Source organism: Apodemus sylvaticus, chromosome X (assembly GCF_947179515.1).
Source record: "Apodemus sylvaticus chromosome X, mApoSyl1.1, whole genome shotgun sequence".
NCBI lineage: Eukaryota > Metazoa > Chordata > Mammalia > Rodentia > Muridae > Apodemus > Apodemus sylvaticus.
The window spans coordinates 59427558-59445929 of record NC_067495.1 but is presented as its reverse complement, the minus strand read 5'-3'; the positions used below and the strand labels follow the sequence as shown (position 1 = coordinate 59445929).

The 18372-nt window shown below is 36.7% G+C and overlaps 1 protein-coding gene across 1 annotated transcript in view; it reads left to right on the top strand.

The window, feature by feature from the left end:
• Positions 1-18372, top strand: part of Ophn1 (oligophrenin 1) — a 353532-nt gene that overhangs the window by 249084 nt on the left and 86076 nt on the right. Inside the window, exon 16 of the mRNA XM_052171168.1 lies at positions 18076-18160. Within this exon, the coding sequence (XP_052027128.1) occupies positions 18076-18160 (85 nt within the window). The remainder of the gene's footprint in view (positions 1-18075; positions 18161-18372) is intronic.

Below are 18372 nucleotides of genomic sequence, written 5' to 3'. Positions count from 1 at the left end.
TCTTTTTTTAATTTAACATTTTCTTTGACTGAGATATCCATTTCTTTTACCTTGTTTCCAACACCTTGAAGTTCTTCTTTGTCTTTTAATATATTGGTGAAGCTTATTTCTGAGGTTTGAAAATTTTTTCCAGTTATCTTTCAGATTGGTTTATTTTTATTGATTTTACTTCTTTATTATATTCTACTTTAATGTTATTAATTATTTTTATTATATCATTCAACTGTGCTTTCATAGTCTTCATCATGGCATTTATTAATATCCTTTTAAAAGTCTTTGAACATGTTCATGATTGCTATTTTGAAGTCTTCATCTTGTGCTATAGATAAATTGCTTTTCTCGGGGCTTAATACAATAGGGATGCTGGCTTCAGGAAGAGGCATATCATCTTGGTTGTACAATTTTATATTTTTGCCTTGGGATATAGGTATCTTGGAGGTATAATGTTTGAAGTGTTTATATAGATATCTATGTCATCTTTGTTGAATTGAAATTCTGTCTTTGGTTTCTGTTGCCCAGTTGTGGCAGCTATAGGGTACCTTGCAGAGGTTGTCTCATCCAATGTAGTAGGTGGGAGGTCCCTGGTATAGATCTATTCCATTGGTCAGTGGGGAGTCACAAAGGAATGGAAATGAGCTAGAAAGAAAAACTGAAAGGGGTAGTGGGAAACAACGAGGGGGATCTGGGTGCATATAGAGGAGAGGCCCCTGTGGTCAGGCTGAAGCAGGACTAAGGGCAAATGGGAGACACAGAATGAAAGACAGGGAAGGAAGTTGAGGTTTCCTCTATGTGAGTCCCTGTCTAGTGTGGTAGCTTTGGGTCCCTGGTAAGGAAGAGGCTCTGTGGCTTTGAGGAGTCACAAAGGCCTGGAACTTAAAGGGTCCACCAGAGGAACCTTGGATCTATACCATGAGGTTGAGTGCCTAGGGCATAGGAGTGGGCTGGGAGGAAGGACTCCTGTGGATGGGCTACAACAGGGTAAAGGGTAAACCTAGAGAACTGCAACTACTATATTCTAAAATTCACTAGTATTAAATATATAAAGTGTTTGAATAACTGTAACATGGATATGATGTACAGTTGAACTAAGTCAAAATGATAGCATCTTTCACACTGATGCACGTTCCTACAGCAGAACATTTAATTATATTTCTTTTCAAAATTTTATCTTTAAATATTTTTATTCTTTGAAAAATGTATACATTTGTACATCTATTTATTGCTACTGCCCTTTAATTCTTTCTAGTGATCCTCTTGTTTTTCTCCCTGCTTTAAAAATAATTTTCTCTATTTATGGATTGGATAGTGCAGTAAATGATTCATGAGGCTTGTTGTATCACTATTTCAGAAATCTCTCTTTTAATTTGGTGAAGTCTTTGATATAGAAACATTCTGCTATAGTTTAACCAGTCTTTCCAAATGGCAGTAAGATTTTTTTCTTCCCAGTCTGTGTTTCTTGCACAATTACTTAGATTTTCCTTTTACTCATTCATGTGATATTGTGGTATAGGTACACAGCTTTTGGAGTATGCCCAGATGTTGCTGTAAATATTATTTGGGGGTTTCTATCCTACCTTAGATCATTTAGTTCCCAAATAAAAGACACAAAACCTTAATATCTGTAATAAGCCTTAAAGCCCTAAAGATGGGCAGATGTCAACCCTCTGTGCTATTTTGTCTACTCTCCTGTCAATAACCCCAAGATATCACTTGCCGTGATCCACCTGGGCTGCTCCTACTCAAACAGGCCAGCCCTCATGGCCATGTACTCAAGAACCATATAACCCAAGGCAGCTTCTTACCTCTTTCTCCTCTCGTTTGTTCTTCCTTGTTGTCCCTGCTACAGACCCCAAGCCTGGGAACCAAAGCCCCTCCTACCTCCTACCTCTTTTCTGCTCAGCTACAGGCTGTAGACATCTTTATTAACCAATCACAGGGAACAAGGTTTATACAACAAAAGCTGGTATAACTGAGGATCTGTTTATCTGGGAGCAACCAGGTCTAGGGATACAGAATTTAGCCTTTGAATACAAGCAGCATCAAAATAACCCATCACACCCAGGTTCTGCCTACCATATGCCCTTTGAATTAGCTATTTTCTCTTTATGTGCTCATTTTCCTGTCCTATATTTCTACAGATTCAGTACATACTTTTCCAATCCTTACTTCTTTTTGGAGCACTTTCATCACAGAGACCCGGTGAACTACTTTAAGAACAACCCCTCTTCATCTATTTTATCACCACTAAATTAATGTCTTCCACTTTGCTCATTTGTTTCTTCTTCCTTCTGTGTCACTAGCACTCGGGCTCCACAGAGGAACTTCATCATGTTTGTGTGTTGGGGAATTCCTAGAGTCATTTGGTGCCCTGCACATAACTGATGCTTTCTCCCCACCCTGTCTTTTGTGTGTTTCCTTGATAATTGTGGGAGCCAGGACCTCATCCATGGTAAGCACATATTCTACTATTGAGTGATACCTCCAGGGCACATAGTAGACTTTTAATAAATATTTTTAGGATGAGTAAATGGGCTAGGCTCTGACAATTTTATGGATCTGGAGACCAGAGCTGTCTAAAAGGATTTTCTACAAAGACTGAAATATTTTTATCCATGTTCTCCAATATGATAGGGACTTGGTTATTGAAGCCATCAGAGTCTGAAATGCTGGCTAGTACAGCCATCTTTTTAAAATATTAATTTAGATTATAATCCCCAAGTGTGACTATTGCCACTTTAAGGGCATAGTTTCAGAGAGCCATCTACCTGCCTTCACATGGGGGTTCTTTCAAAGCTTATTTATTTATTCTTTAATTTTTTTTAGAGTCATGGACACCAAAGTTTATTCAAAGAGGAACATTTTATTAGAGTTTAAAAGAAAACCTCTAAGGCAGACGAGTTGTAAATCTCAGCAGCTGCCGGGAGGTGGAGAATGAAGAATGGAAAAAGCCAGGCTGCTTTCAGCCAATGTGGAGGTCAGCCACATGGCAGGCAATAAGCCACATGGCAGCAGGGGAGCTTCAGGGAAACCATGAAAAAGCCCAAAGCACCAGAAAAATACTTAAATTCTAGTTACCACCAGAAAGAAAGAGGCAGAAAAAACAAGAGGGTTGTGATACACTTTTCATTCAGAAAGGTGGGCAGACTCATCATAAGCTCATGGTGGCCTATGGAGGAGCTCATGTTAGAGACTTAGAAAAGGCTTCATATTTTTATTTATATTCATTAAGTTAATGATAGCATTGCTGCCATATTCCTATATATTATATGTGCTCTAAGTCTCTTGGGCCCTCATAGAAATTCCCTTTGTTCATAATTATAGTGGATAAACAGGCCTGGGATTCTGTAGAATTGTCTGCTGATAATAGTTCATTCTAATTTTTTCCTGCTTCAGAAAAAAGAGCATCTAGTTGTCTCTTCGTTACTTGTTTCATGAGATGCTTCAGGAAAATATAGACTTTGCTATATCCAATATAGTAGTTTTCTGAAATAAAAGTGTAACATGTAACATGTGGAAGAATTTTGAAAACATACCAACAGAAAAGAATGTGATAAAATGATAGGCTAAGACTGTAGCTCAGTTATTGATTACTTGCCTACTGTGCATGAACCTCTAGGTTTGATCCCCAGCACCACAAAAAGGCATCAAATGATGTAGGTTTGCTTGTATTTATATGAACTTTTCTTTATTTGGCAAGAATGTAGATTAACAGTAGTCTAGGGTAATGGGAGATAAATGGAGACTGTTTACTAAAGGGTCTAACATTTCTTTCCATTTTTGAGTGATGACAGCATCCTATTATAGTTGTGGGTATGCAACTTTAAAAATATACTTAAAGCCTGTCAATTATAATCTTAGATATGTTTGTGTTCACACAGTTTCTTGACAAGTACTCCACTCTTGCGAAGTAGATTTCAATTCATATTTCTTAACAGGGTCTTACATAGCCCAGTCTGGTCTTGAACTCACTAAATATTAGAGAATGACCATAAATTCCCAACCTTCCTGCCTTTATTCCCAGGTGTCAGGATTACAAATATGCGCAAATATGGTGACATTATATTTTTTTAAATTTTTTTATTCGATATAATTTATTTACATTTCAAATGATTTCCCCTTTTCTAGCCCCCCCACTCCCCGAAAGTCCCGTAAGCCCCCTTCTCTTCCCCTGTCCTCCCTCCCACCCCTTCCCACTTCCCCGTTCTGGTTTTGCCGAATACTGCTTCACTGAGTCTTTCCAGAACAAGGGGCCACTCCTCCTTTCTTCTTGTACCACATTTGATGTGTGGATTATGTTTTGGGTATTCCAGTTTTCTAGGTTAATAACCACTTATTAGTGAGTGCATACCATGGAATACCCAAAACATAAATTATTTCTCATTGAAAAAAATTCATGGTTTTAATAGATAGTTGAATAGCACTTAGTATAACAACATTTTTAAATAGTTGAGTAGTGTTTAGTATAGTATCAGTGTTATACAACCACCACTTCTAATTTCAAAACCTTTCATTGCTCTTGAAAGTAAGTGCCATACCAGTTGAACAGTTCTCTCATTCCCTTTCCCTGAGAACCTTTTGTGTGTGTGTGTGTGTGTTTTCAGTGTCTTTTGATTGTTTTTAGGTAGGGTTTCACTATGTAGCTTAGGCTTGCCTTGGATTCATGGCAGTTCTCCTGCCTCAGTCAATCAAGTGCTAGGAATATGTATATGAGCTGCAAAGCTTGCCCTATGTCTGCCTTTGTGTGTTTGTCTTTACTCAATAGTCTAGATCTTGATGGTTTATATAGATATAATTATGCAATAGTGGGTACTTTATAAGAATTTTCTTTCACTTTGAATATTGCTTATGAATTTCATCTAATTATAAACATTCTCAGCATTTCATGTTTTATGACTGATCTGATAATGTCTGGGTATACTGTGAAAATTCTACCAGGCCAAATGATTAAACTTCATGATCACAGAGAGTTAAAATATTGCAGACCAGAGCCAAATTACCTTAGGTTATTTTTAGTTCCTTTGAGAGTCATTCATTGTAGAGCCCTATATTTATCCTAATATCTTTGTGACTACCAAAACCTTTAAACTGTATTCTTAGCAGACTGTTAACTTCCACCAATTCAAAAGCTAAGAATGTGACCAGATAGCATCAGAACCCTGTAAAAGATTTCCCTTCTTTGGTATAATGCACCTACCTGATGCTTCCTCCAGTATATTTGAAACTGTGAAGATTTATGAATTTCTCTGTTCTATTATTAACAATAACTTTATAAAACTTTTACTAAGTTGTAACTTGGTATTTAAGGTAACCAAAAATTTATATTCTTGGTTCTTGGACACTTGTATTTGACTCCAGAAAAAACATCTATTCTTTCTTTTGAGGTGAAAGTTGTGTTTTTATATTTATATATATATATATCCATGATGAACACTTAAGCTAATTTATTCCTTTCGGTGTGTGTAACTAGTGCTACTATAAAAATGAATGCATGTACTCGCTTGCATCCTAGTTTTCACTTCATATAACATTGCATTATTGTATGTATGTGGATATTTACATTTGTATGAGTGTGAAAATGGATGACAGAAGAGGGTTTCTGGTGTCATTCTCTGTCCTTCTGCTTTCTTCCCATTCTTTTCTTGAACCTGGAGCTAGGATGTCAAACAAAGTCCAGAAATTCACCTGAGCGTGTCTACTGCCCATAGTTCTCGGGTTACAGGAACATATGTTTATATCTGGGTTTTTATATGGGTTCTGGAGGGGGATTGAACTTAGATTTCCATGCTTTTGCAGCAAGCTATTACCTAATTAGCTACCCTTTCTCCTTTCACCATGTATCTAGGAAGTGAATCTCAGGATCACATGTTAACTCTGTGTTTTGCTTTTTAAAATGACTTGCTAGTGTTTTTGTATAGTAGCTGAACAATTTTTTTGTGTTAACTAATTTTCTGGATTCTATCCTCCTGTGTGAGAAATGATTTCATTTGCATTACTCTTTGTTACTCAAGATTGCTTTGGCTATCTGTGGCCCTTTGCGATTGTGTGCGAATTTTAGGAAATTTTTTTCTATTTCTTTAAAGAATGTTGTTGATGTTGTGGTTGGGATACCATTAAATCTATACATTGCTTTTGGTACAATGGTCATTTTCATAATATTAATTTTCATAGTGGGTATGGATTTTCATCTTTTCATGCCTTCCTCAATTTGTTGCTTCAGAGATCTAAAGTTTTCATTATAGAGGACTTTCACTTCCTTAGTGCAGTTTATTCCTAGATATTTTATCTTGTTTGAAGCTGTTGTGAATGGGAGTGTGTCCATGATTTTATCATCTTTTGATTTGCTTATTAGTCATTAGTATATTTTCTCTCCATTATTCTCCATGTTTACATTTTTCACGGTAAAGAGGTAGGATAAGACAGACTATTATCATAAGAAAAATCATATTGGTAGAAAACTCTGAACCCTCAGGTTTCATACTACTGTGAACAGTGTACCTGATTGTTAATTTAATGCACACTGGTTAAAACTTTGGCAAACATCTCATAAATTGGATTGAACCATGTTCATTAAAGCCTGCCACTCAAAATATAATGATAGTAATTTTAACTATTTACAAGGGATTTGGAAAGGTTAATATATGTAAGGTTTTTTTCTGAATCAATTATTTAAATTGTATGAATTTAAATTGTCTGAAGCTGCAGGTGTGAGGAGTTATTTACTGGGGTGATTTTGGCAGAGCCTTAAAATTACAATTCTCAATTATGGCTTTGTTATTCTTTACAATAGTATTCCTGAATTTGAGGAATGTGCCAAGTAGCCAAAGGGCCTCATTGTGCTTAGTGTTTGAGACATTTCATTGTTTCATTATGAATTTTCCACTGTAAAAATATTCAAATAACTTTTAGAAGTACTAAAAATTGAATTTATAATTGCATTCATTTAGATATGATTATTGTATAAGCTGTAGTGTATTCCTAATTTATTTGGATTTTAAAAGAAATACAGGAAGCCTATACAAAGTATCAGGTAACCTAAACATTATTCCTACTTGTATAGTGGACATTAGCTCTATATTTCTGTATGTTATCTCATACTGTATATTCCTTTGAGAGTTTTATCTCAGCTAAGTAAATTCTTAAGAATAAGGTGCTCCTGACCTGGGCCATGGTAGTGTGTACCTTTAATCCCAGCACTCAGGAGGTAAAATCAGGCAGAGCTCTGTGAGTTCAAGGCTAGCCTGGTCAACAAAGAGAGTTCTAGGACAGCCAGGACTGTTACACAGAGAAACCCTATCTCAGAAAACAGACAGACAAGAAAATAAACAAACAAAAAAAGAATAAGGTTTTGTAATGTCTATTTTATATAATGCAGATCTAAATGAATTTTTTGTTTGTTTTATCAGGTAGCCAAGGTCATTTACTTTTCATTTTCCTTCTTACATGTGAGTTATTACTAATGAATCTCTTACTTGCTGGAAAAAACCTTGGACTAGGCCTTTAGGCTAAGCAGGGTCAAATGGACCTAAATGGTCAAGTTTTGCAATCATTTGGTTTCTAATGGCAGCACTGGGAAATATAATAACTTGATAAGCTAAAAACTAAAGTAAAAATTCAGTATCCTTTTGCTCAAATCAAATGAGGCCTAATAACCAGTATCCTTAAACATAGTTATAGATAGTGTTCTGTGTTTCTTGTTCCATTTTTTTCAATTACGTAGTTTTAGTTAGTGTGCTGGTTGGTTTTTATTATCAACTTGACACAAACTGGGAAAACTTGACAGAGGCAGAGCCTAGATAAGACTGGTCTGAAGGCATGTCTGTGGAGCATTTTCTTGATTGCTACTCTATTTGTAGGGCCCAGCCCTCTGTGGCAGGCACTATTGCTAGTCAGGAGGGACTAGGCTGTATAAAAAAGGTACCTAAGCATTAGGTAGAGTGAGCAAGTTAGTAAGCAGCATTCCTCTATGGTTTCTGCTTCCACACTTGCTTCATTCAATTCATGTCCTCAGTAATGATCTGTTGCCTAAAATTGCAAGTCAAATAAACCCCTTTCCCCTTAAGTTGTTTTTGGTCAGGGTGTTTTATCACACAAAAAGCACACTAGAACAGTTGGCTTACCAAATAATGAGTTTCATTAGGACGTTTTTATACATGCATATCATTTTATTCCCCATGACTGCTTCTTTTTGTCTTTGTCCCTCCTACTGTTACTTGTTCTTCCTGTCAAATAGATTTCTCGCGTATTTATTTTTTTCTGTATATGAGAGGAAACATATATTAGTTTTCCCCCATTTCCTTCTCGTTTCCCCTCTCTCCACACATATAAGAGAAAACATGTTTAATGGTTATTTATTCCACTTAACATGATCTAAATTTCCACCCACTTCCCTGCAAATGACAAAATTCCATTCTTCTTGTTCTATAATAAAGTCCTAAATCTCATTGCAAGTCCTTACCTTCCATCACTGGCATTTTGACTCAGTGACTTCCCTGTCCACCTTTCCATAGAGTATTTACTGGCAAGCTTCTTTAAAACCTTCCTTCTCATTAAAGCTACAGTCGTTAGCCCCAATCCTTTCTTCTTTATTAGCAAGAGTGAAGAGAATAGATTTTTGGATTGCCTTACTGAGGGGTGTTGCTCAAGTCAGCAGCATAGGAGCTCATTTAGACAAGTTGCTCAGAGATTTCTGGTTCCAGGAAAGTGCAACACAAATTGTATTTATAGAAGACATTAATTTTTAGATAGCCATGAAGCTTAATCAAATTGTTTCTTAGCTCAGAGGTGGTAATTTGCCAACCCTGAACTTAAGTAGAAAACATCAAAATATGCATAAATCTCAGAAATATAATTTGACTAATGAAAGAAAGTTTTAGAAAGATTCATGCATTTTATTACCTGTTGGGTAGAGTTTAAAGACTTGAAAGAAACAAAAGTGTGTGTGTGTGTGTGTGTGTGTGTGTGTGTGTGTGTGTAGTGCATCACATGAATGATTAGTGAATTCCTTGATAGCTAATGTCTCTTAGTAGAAAGGAATTGGTGCCTAGACTGCATCAATTTAATTATAGTATTTTACTTTTTTATATAATAGTCTGGAAGAAATTGGTTATGAAAATATGATTAGCACATGGGTTCTTTTTAAGTTTTTCTTCTCATGTTTGAAATGTTTTCAGGTTAAGATAGCTATCATAAGCCAAGCAAAATGTCTATAGGTTGAATCTTGCTCAGATGCCATCTTTACCACCTTGCTATTTATGGAAGCAAGTATTCTCTGACTTAGAAGATGAAGTGTCTTTATGTCAACAGGTTGGAATCTATTCCACATGTATCTGGAGGCTATTAATACAATAGCAGTTCAGGATGAGTGATCTGGATTCTAACCAAGATGTAAGCTGGTTTTCATCAACCTTTATGTACTTACTTCCCTTTGTAAAATCATTGCATAACTTCTTGACAATATATACACATTACAGTTATTTCTTTATGACCTTGTTTTCTATTGTACTTATATTAAGTTTTTTATTCCTCTTGTGGAGTCATAGACTCATATACAGACTCAGCTTGTTCTGATTAGATCTAATTATTTCATAATCCAATTGACCACTTCTATTCATCATGGAAGGCCGTTCTCAGATTTGCCGCTGGCTATCTCAGCACTGTGTTAGAAACCCTGGAAAGCATTGTGCCTTTCTAATAAATATGATGTTTCACATTCACTGTGTGTCTTGTGCCAAGATCAAGGCTTTCATGCTTTTCTGTTGACCTTGAACCCACTTAGCTCTGAGTTATGGAATGATTCATATATTGATCATCCAGAGGGTAGAGATTTTATTTTATTTACTGTATATTCTTAGCTCCTTGAAACAGTCCTTGGAACAGAATAACTAATATGTGATGAATAAATGTGTCAATAATGACGTTATTCTTTTCAGTGGACACATTTTTATTGTGGTTTCTAGGGGGAATGTAGGACTAGACTTAATGCAGTTTAGATACCACAGTGAGAGAGTGAAACCTTTAGAATTCTGAGTTTGTGTTTAATTAACTTGGAGTTCTACCATTTTTCTTCTTCCTTTGATTATAATTTTTGATTTTCCAATGATTCAATTTTATTTTTAATAAATCAAACACTTAAATACTAACTTGTGTTCCTTTTAATAACTGAAATGTGTCTATATGTTTGTGCAAACTTTCTTCATAATCAATTCCTGTATCTTTGTCATTTCAGTGTTAAATTTAGTACAATAAATTGAGTCAGCATTGCCTATGCTATAACATGCCTAGTTAGTTGAATTTCCAAAGTTTAAGAAGGAAATTGTATGTCTTCCTCACCAAGTCCCTAAAATATGTCTCTCATATGCCTTGAAGGTCACTAAATCTACCTCCATGTTTGCTAAATAGAAAAACTGGCAAGATTTAGCATTTAGTCATGCTACGATTTATTGTGGTCAAAAGACAACCCAAAATTACCAAAGAGGAAATGTGTATGTGGTAGAATACAGCAGAAAGAAGGTACAAGATACCTAAGATACACTCAGTTCTTCTAGTTGTGATTGTGATTGAACATGTAATATGTTGCATGGGGAGATAATCAGATTCTGATATACTAAGACTTATCAAAGCTGGTTATGATGGTATATATTAAGAGGTTGTTTGTCTCCAAGACAAAACCTTGTAATACACTGAAATGCTCATAAAATGAATTAATACTAGGCAATTGTATCATGTTATAACTTTGTCCAGGGCCATGCTCTCATACTGTACAATTTTATTCCTAGGAATTATTGATTATTTTCCAATGTCTAAAAGATAAAAGGTAATTATCCTGCCAGCATTTTCGTTTCAGATACTCACAGTGTGACCCTGGCAGTGGCTCATCTTTTACTCTTTGTGCTAGTGACTGTGTCCTTCCTGAGCCATGTTGTCTCATCTCTGGATAGGCTTTTGATAATCAGAATCACACCAGACTTCTCATCAGAGACCATGAAAGCTAGAAGATCCTGGGCAGATCTCATGCAGACTCTAAGAGAACACAAATGTCAGCCAAGACTACTATACCCAGCAAAACTCTCAATCACAATAGATGGAGAAACCAAGACACTCCATGACAAAACCAAATTTACACAATATCTTTCCACAAACCCAGCTCTGAAAAGAATAATAGGAGGAAAATTCCAATACAAGGAGGGAAACTACACCCTGGAAAAAGCAAGATAGTTACCTTCCTTCATCAAGCCCAAAAGAAGATAACCACTCAAATATAAAAAGAACATAAAAAATGACAGGAAGTAATAATCACTATTCCTTAATATCTCTTAACATCAATGGTCTCAATTCCCCAATAAAAAGACATAGACTAACAGACTGGATAAAGAAACAGGACCCTACAATTTGCTGCATACAGGAGACACACCTCAGTGTCAAAGATAAAAAAATATTTTCCTCAGTGGAAAAGATTTAACTTTATTTTGTTGTTACTTGCTGTGTTTTTTTTTTTTTCTCAAAATGAGGGATTTATTCTCGTCTAGATTAAGTATTTCTTTTCTTTTTATTCGATATATTTTTTATTTACATTTCAAATGATTTCCTCTTTTCTAGCCCCCCACTCCCCGAAAGTCCCATAAGCCCCTTTCTCTCCCCCTGTCCTCCCACCCACCCCTTCCCACTTCCCCGTACTGGTTTTGCCCTATACTGCTACACTGAGTCTTTCCAGAACTAGGGGCCACTCCTCCTTTCTTCTTGTACCTCATTTGATGTGTGGATTATGTTTTGGGTAATCCAGTTTTCTAGGTTAATATCCACTTATTAGTGAGTGCATACCATGAGTCACCTTTTGAGTCTGGGTTACCTCACTTAGTATGATGTTCTCCAGCTCCATCCATTTGCCAAAGAATTTCATGAATTCATTGTTTCTAATGGCTGAATAGTACTCCATTGTGTAGATATACCACATTTTTTGCATCCATTCTTCTGTTGAGGGATACCTGGGTTCTTTCCAGCATCTGGCAATTATAAATAGGGCTGCTATGAACATAGTAGACCATGTATCCTTATTACATGGTGGGGAATCCTCTGGGTATATGCCCAGGAGTGGTATAGCAGAATCTTCTGGAAGTGAGGTGCCCAGTTTTCGGAGGAACCACCAGACTGATTTCCAGAGTGGTTGTATCAATTTGCAACCCCACCAGCAGTGGAGGAGTGTTCCTTTTTCTCCACACCCTCTCCAACACCTGTTGTCTCCTGAATTTTTAATCTTAGCCATTCTGACTGGTGTAAGGTGAAATCTCAGGGTTGTTTTGATTTTCATTTCCCTAATGACTAATGAAGTTGAGCATTTTTTAAGATGCTTCTCCTCCATCCGAAGTTCTTCAGGTGAGAATTCTTTGTTTAACTCTGTACCCCACTTTTTAATAGGGTTGTTTGGTTTTCTGGAGTCTAACTTCTTGAGTTCTTTATATATATTGGATATTAGCCCTCTATCTGATGTAGGATTGGTGAAGATCTTTTCCCAATTTGTTGGTTGCCGATTTGTCCTCTTGATGGTGTCCTTTGCCTTACAGAAACTTTGTAATTTTATGAGGTCCCATTTGTCAATTCTTGCTCTTAGAGCATATGCTATTGGTGTTCTGTTCAGAAACTTTCTCCCTGTACCGATGTCCTCAAGGGTCTTCCCCAGTTTCTTTTCTATTAGCTTCAGAGTGTCTGGCTTTATGTGGAGGTCCTTGATCCATTTGGATTTGAGCTTAGTACAAGGAGACAAGGATGGATCAATTCGCATTCTTCTGCATGTATGATGCCTCACACCCTAAGCATTTCAGTTATCTACCTTTATCACTGACCCATGTGGTTGAAATCCTTGCTCTCAAGCATACTTCTGAGAGGCTTCCTAGTCTACCATAGATAAGTCCATAAATATTTAGCATATAGTTTGTTAAGGCTTCTAGTGATAGCCAGGGTTGATTCATTTGCCCTCCTTGTAGTTAGGTTATAGGTGGGAGATAGGTGACTTCAAGAATATTGAAATATTGTTGTTTGCTGGATGGACATAGTGATGCATACCTTTAATCTCAGCACCTGGGAGTCAGATGCAGGCATATCTCTGAGTTTGAGATCAGCCTTGTCTGCATAGAGATTTCCAGGGTAGCCAGGGTCATATAATGCAACCCTGGCTAGAAAAAAAAAAAAGATAAAACCAAAAAAATTCTCGTTTACTGAAGTAGACTTGATAGTTCCCAAATTTTTGTGATGACCACAGATCTCCTCAGTAAAAGAGGACTTTCTAGTTTAAATCCCGGGTATAGGAATTTACCTATAAGTGAACTCTGTAACCTTATCAAGAAATTCTGTTAAATGTGACTCTTCAAAAGATAAGAAAACACAGAGCATACCCACCCACAAATTTGGGAAAACCAAGCCACTTAAATTTGATATTTGATATAACAAAAAGATCACTGCAAGAGAATAGATACTAAAAGTAGCAACAAACTTTAGAGTTTTGAAAAATTTGTCATTTCCGTTTGAGCAGTTATTTGTATTATATACCTCTATATAAACCATATTATATATATATATATACACACACACACACACACGTATGCCAAGTTGACAATGAAAACTAGCCAATACTCATAGGAATCCGAGGATATGGTGCTTTAACTGGTGATTTTCTGTAATCAGGCTAGGCTATCGGTGGTGGAGCTGGGACACCAAATCAGACACAAAACCTACAACCTGTCCTGCCTGCAAAATGTGTTGGGCCAATGGAAGGTAGTTCAGAGCTTGTAGGAGTGGCTAACCAACGACAGATGTAACTTGAGGCTGAAGCCACGAGAGGGAGCCCATGCCCAACATTTCCTTTATGGCCAGGATCTGGAAGGTGTGGATGGTTAAGAGACTTCGGGTAGAACCAAACATAAAATGTGGAGATTATAGTTACACCATTATCCTCTCTCTTTATTTGCTACAATCCTGTTATTTACCTTCTTGTTCTCTTTCAGATTATTGGCCTCTTAAATTACTGTTACATGTATATGTGCCTATTTTCACCACACATACTCACTCACACACTCACACACACACACACACAATGCAAATCCAACCTTCTTAGTCCATATAATGTTACATGTATGTATGTTTTCAGAGCTGATTATTTTGATATTGGAAAGCAATTGGGATCCTCATCTCACTTTCAGCATGTCTTACTAGTTTTTTTGTCTGGGAGTCAAGGCCTTATGAGCTTTCCCTCCTCTCTTAGCATATCTATTGTGTCTCCTTGTTGGAGTGTTATTTAGATATCCATGTTGTTGAGACTGTCTTTACATTTCAAGGAGATGAAATCTCACAACAGACTTCGAATGTTTGGCTCTTACAATTGTTTCAACCCCTCTCCCAACTAATCACTGAGTCTTAGGTGCAGGAGTTGTATTGTAGATTGTATTTTATTATTATTTTATTTATTTATATAATTATTTACTATAATTATTAGATTGTAGTTGTAGTTGGGAGTAGTTTCCACAACTCTGAATTTTGATGGTATTGTTTTTCTGCAATGGTCTCTGTCTGTTGCAAAGAGAAATTTCCTTGATGAGGGGAAGAGTACTGACAACACTTATCTGTGGGTATAAGGCCAAATGTTTAGACTGTAGTTAGGGATTATACTGATATAGTAAAGTGGTGGTTGTAGGTTCTCCTCCAAGATCCTTGACTTTGTTAGTCATGGGCAGTTGACCAGGTTTCTAGTATCAGGCATCATTTCCCTCTTGTTGAACAGGTCTTACATTTTAGAGGGCTTATGTTTACTGCCAAGGCATGCTTCCTTAGATGTATCCTGACATGCTGGGCATTGTTGTAGTTCATAAATGTAATACCTAGGTAGTACCATTTGTTGCTTCCTTCCTTCATGTAGTCTTCCTGTACCATGCAAGCATATTTTGAGAAGAGGCTTTCAGGTCATATCCAGTTCAGGACCTCTGGGTCTTGTATATGATGTACATGGTGCCTTGATTGATGGGGTCTTACCTCCCACCTTTTGGTGGTGACTAGGTACTGCAGCAATAGCCTCCAATGTTTTGGGAGTCTCATTGACAACTCAAAAGAGGGCTTCTCATGCCTAGTGTTAGGATTTTTATTGAGTGGTCTATGGCTCTTGGGAGAGCAATGCCACCCCAGGTGTGATTTTAAACTGTGTATATTTGTATACATAGTTTTTTTATATGTTATAGATATTATTGGGTATATAGTTAATAGTATGATTCCTTATGACTTTTTCTGATATTCTTACTATTTTGTTACCCTCCTTGCTCCTTCTGTATTTATCTTTCCTCTTATCTAATTAAAGCCCATGCTTTCATCTTCATAACATTTATTTGTGCCTTCTTATTCCCCTTTCTAGCGCTCCTCCCCTGTAATGGTATTGTTTTGTTTTGTTTTTTTTTTAACTTTCCTGGTTTCTGCAATTACTCCAGATTATGTTCTCATGTCTGAAGATTTGGAGCTAGGAACCTCAGATGAGAGAGAATATGTGATGGTTGTCTTTCTGGGTTTGGATTATATCACTCAGTATGATTTTTTTTCTAGTTCTAGCCATTTACCTGTAAATTTCCTTTTTCTTTATAGTTGAATAGTACCCATAGCATATATGTACCATGTTTTCACCACCCATTTGTTGGGTTAAGGACACCTAGTTGTAGAGCACCAGCAAGCATGGCTGCTGAGGAAGTATCTGTGGAGTAGGGTGTTGGTTCCTTTGGCTATATGCTGAGGAGTTGTCTAGCTGAGGCATATAGTGGATATATGTTTAGCATTTTGAGGATTCTTTACACCAATTTCCAAAGTGACTGGACCAGTTTGCAATCCCTCCACATTGAATGAGGGTTCCCTTTCCTCGACATCTTCTCTGTCTTATGCTGTAAGTTGTGACCTTTTCCATTATGATTGGTGTAAGATAAAATTGACATCTGGTTAGAGATTTGCTATGTCCTTCTTGTTGTCTAGGTGATCTCTTCTTTAATCTATAAATCAAGTCCCTAGAGATAGCTAGTAGTCAACTGTATTCTTTTGTAGGGCCTTGATATGTTGTTTTGTTAGAATTTTGATTTAATTTTTGTAGGTTATACATATACACATACACACACAAACATATATATGTATGTTTTTTTGATTTACAATATAAGTTGCAAATACTAGGTCTCTATATCCTAACTCATTGAACTTTGCCATTTAGCAACAGGCACCTTGATATAAGGGTTGGATTATAATTAGAGTAATTGGAGCTGGGTACCTTACTCTCAGCAGTTCCCTGCCCCAGCCCCTCCCCCGCCGCCCCTCGCGCGCACGTATTTGTGTGTGTGTGTGTGTGTGTGTGTGTGTGTGTGCGTGTGTGTTTTCTGATTATTCCTTCCTGCATTTGGGGTTTGGCATTTATCATTAGTTTTTGGAAATTCGTAGTTGTTCAGTTCTTTTATTTTTTTGTCTGCTCTTTATTCTCTCTTTTGTTTTCTTTCCCAGTCCTCATCCCGACCATCCCCCCCTCCCCCCAGCACTGGCAACTGATCTCAGGGCCTCACACATACAATAAAAATGTTCTGCTACTGAGCTATATCCAAAAATCTCTTTTTAGTCTTTTCTTTTTATCTGTCATTTCATCAAGGTGATTCTTATCATATGTACACAATAGATTCTGTTTAGATTTTGTTTTTTTCTTATTCATTTCTTTTTGTTTGTATTTCCATTTTAGAAATACACATTGGCATTTCTTCAGACTCACTGATGTTTCTCTCAGCTGTGTTCAGTTCCTAAAGGCGATCTATCTTCCCATTACAGTGCTTTGATTTTTAGCATTTGTTTTTATACTTCCTTGGATTTTGTACCTATCTTCTGTTTCATCCATCTCTTCTTTTACGTTGTCCACTTTTGTGTGTTCTATAGCCCTTAACATTAATCACAGCTGTTTCAAATTCTGTTATTATATTTCAAAGCATCCATATCAACGTGTGGTTCCCAGATTTCTTCTGCATCCTTAAAACAGTATTTTCTCACTTTTTGTAAGCTAGATATGATGTCATGAATAAAAATAATGGAAGTGCATGTACCTTTAATATGAAACTTTATGTTTGCCTCAGGTTACGTTTGTGGTTTTAACTTTTCCTCTATCGTTGGTTTCCCATAGAGGCTTAGTGAATTGTCTCATTCTTTTAGTCAGAATGGGTACTGTTGGTATGCAGAAGGCTGATTGATGTGGTGGTCAGGTGTTGTGGGAGGGAGAAGTGTTCCATAACCCTTGTGATTCTTTGTCTTCTAGTGCATTGTACCCCTGGCCTGTGACCTTTCCTACTGCTTCTCAGTTTATTTTTGATGTCCCCCTTTAGGAGGGACAGACTGGGTATGGAGTTGAATATTTTCTTCAACTACCCAGTTCATTCAGGTTGTAGTAAAACTGCAGTAGTAGAGTATGGTAAAATAGTTTGTTAAGGCCTCAAAGCTCTAGGTACATAGTAGAGTCAGGAATTTATGGGTTTTTTTTTTCTTCTAGATTTCTACTCTGGAAAACTGATAGCATTCTTAATGTAAAATTAAGGGAGCACCCAAACCCATGGGTAAATTCCTTAATGAGATTTGGGCACTCAGTTGGTTTTGCCTCTGAAACTCAAATATATTGCATTTTAGCAAGTTTTTCATTTACAGATTAGGTTTTCCTGTGTTGGTTTCCATGGTGTGCTCCTCCTGAGCTTCTGGCAGCAAGTGCTGACTCCGTAGCAAGCTGTTTGTCTTCACAGCTTGGCAGCAGCAGTTGTCTTCACCATTGCAGAATTTTGGTAATCTTCAGAGTCGTTCAGTTCCTTTGGCATTTTTTTCCCCTCATAGGGCATTTAGAAGTGATGAGTTCCAAACATCTTACATACTGGGCCAAAACATAAGAGAATTTTTGAAAGCAGAAAATAGACTTCAGTTTTGGTCTCTTGAAAATTTAATTAATTAATTAATTCTAATTAATATACTTCATTTTAAAAAGAAGGTGACAGCTAATATTTGTTGAAAGATTAACTGTTTTTTTCTATTGTTGTTTTGTTTTTCTCTTAGATCCCAAATGTCCAGGGGATATTGATTTCCATAACAGTGACTGGGACATTAAGACAATCACAAGCTCTTTAAAATTCTACCTCAGGTATGCTCTACTTGAAGTGGAAGTATGTTCTTCACCATTGGTGAAATTTGTCTGGATAGAGATTGGAGTAGAGTCTCAGGTTCAGAAAGTTGGAAAAGGTTGCTAAATAAAAGAGGACTTTTTGTTTAAGAAGGTATATAAGATGTTTTTGTTTGTTTGTTTGTTTGTTTGTTTGTTGCTTGTTTGTCTTTGAGTCAGGGACTATGTAGCCC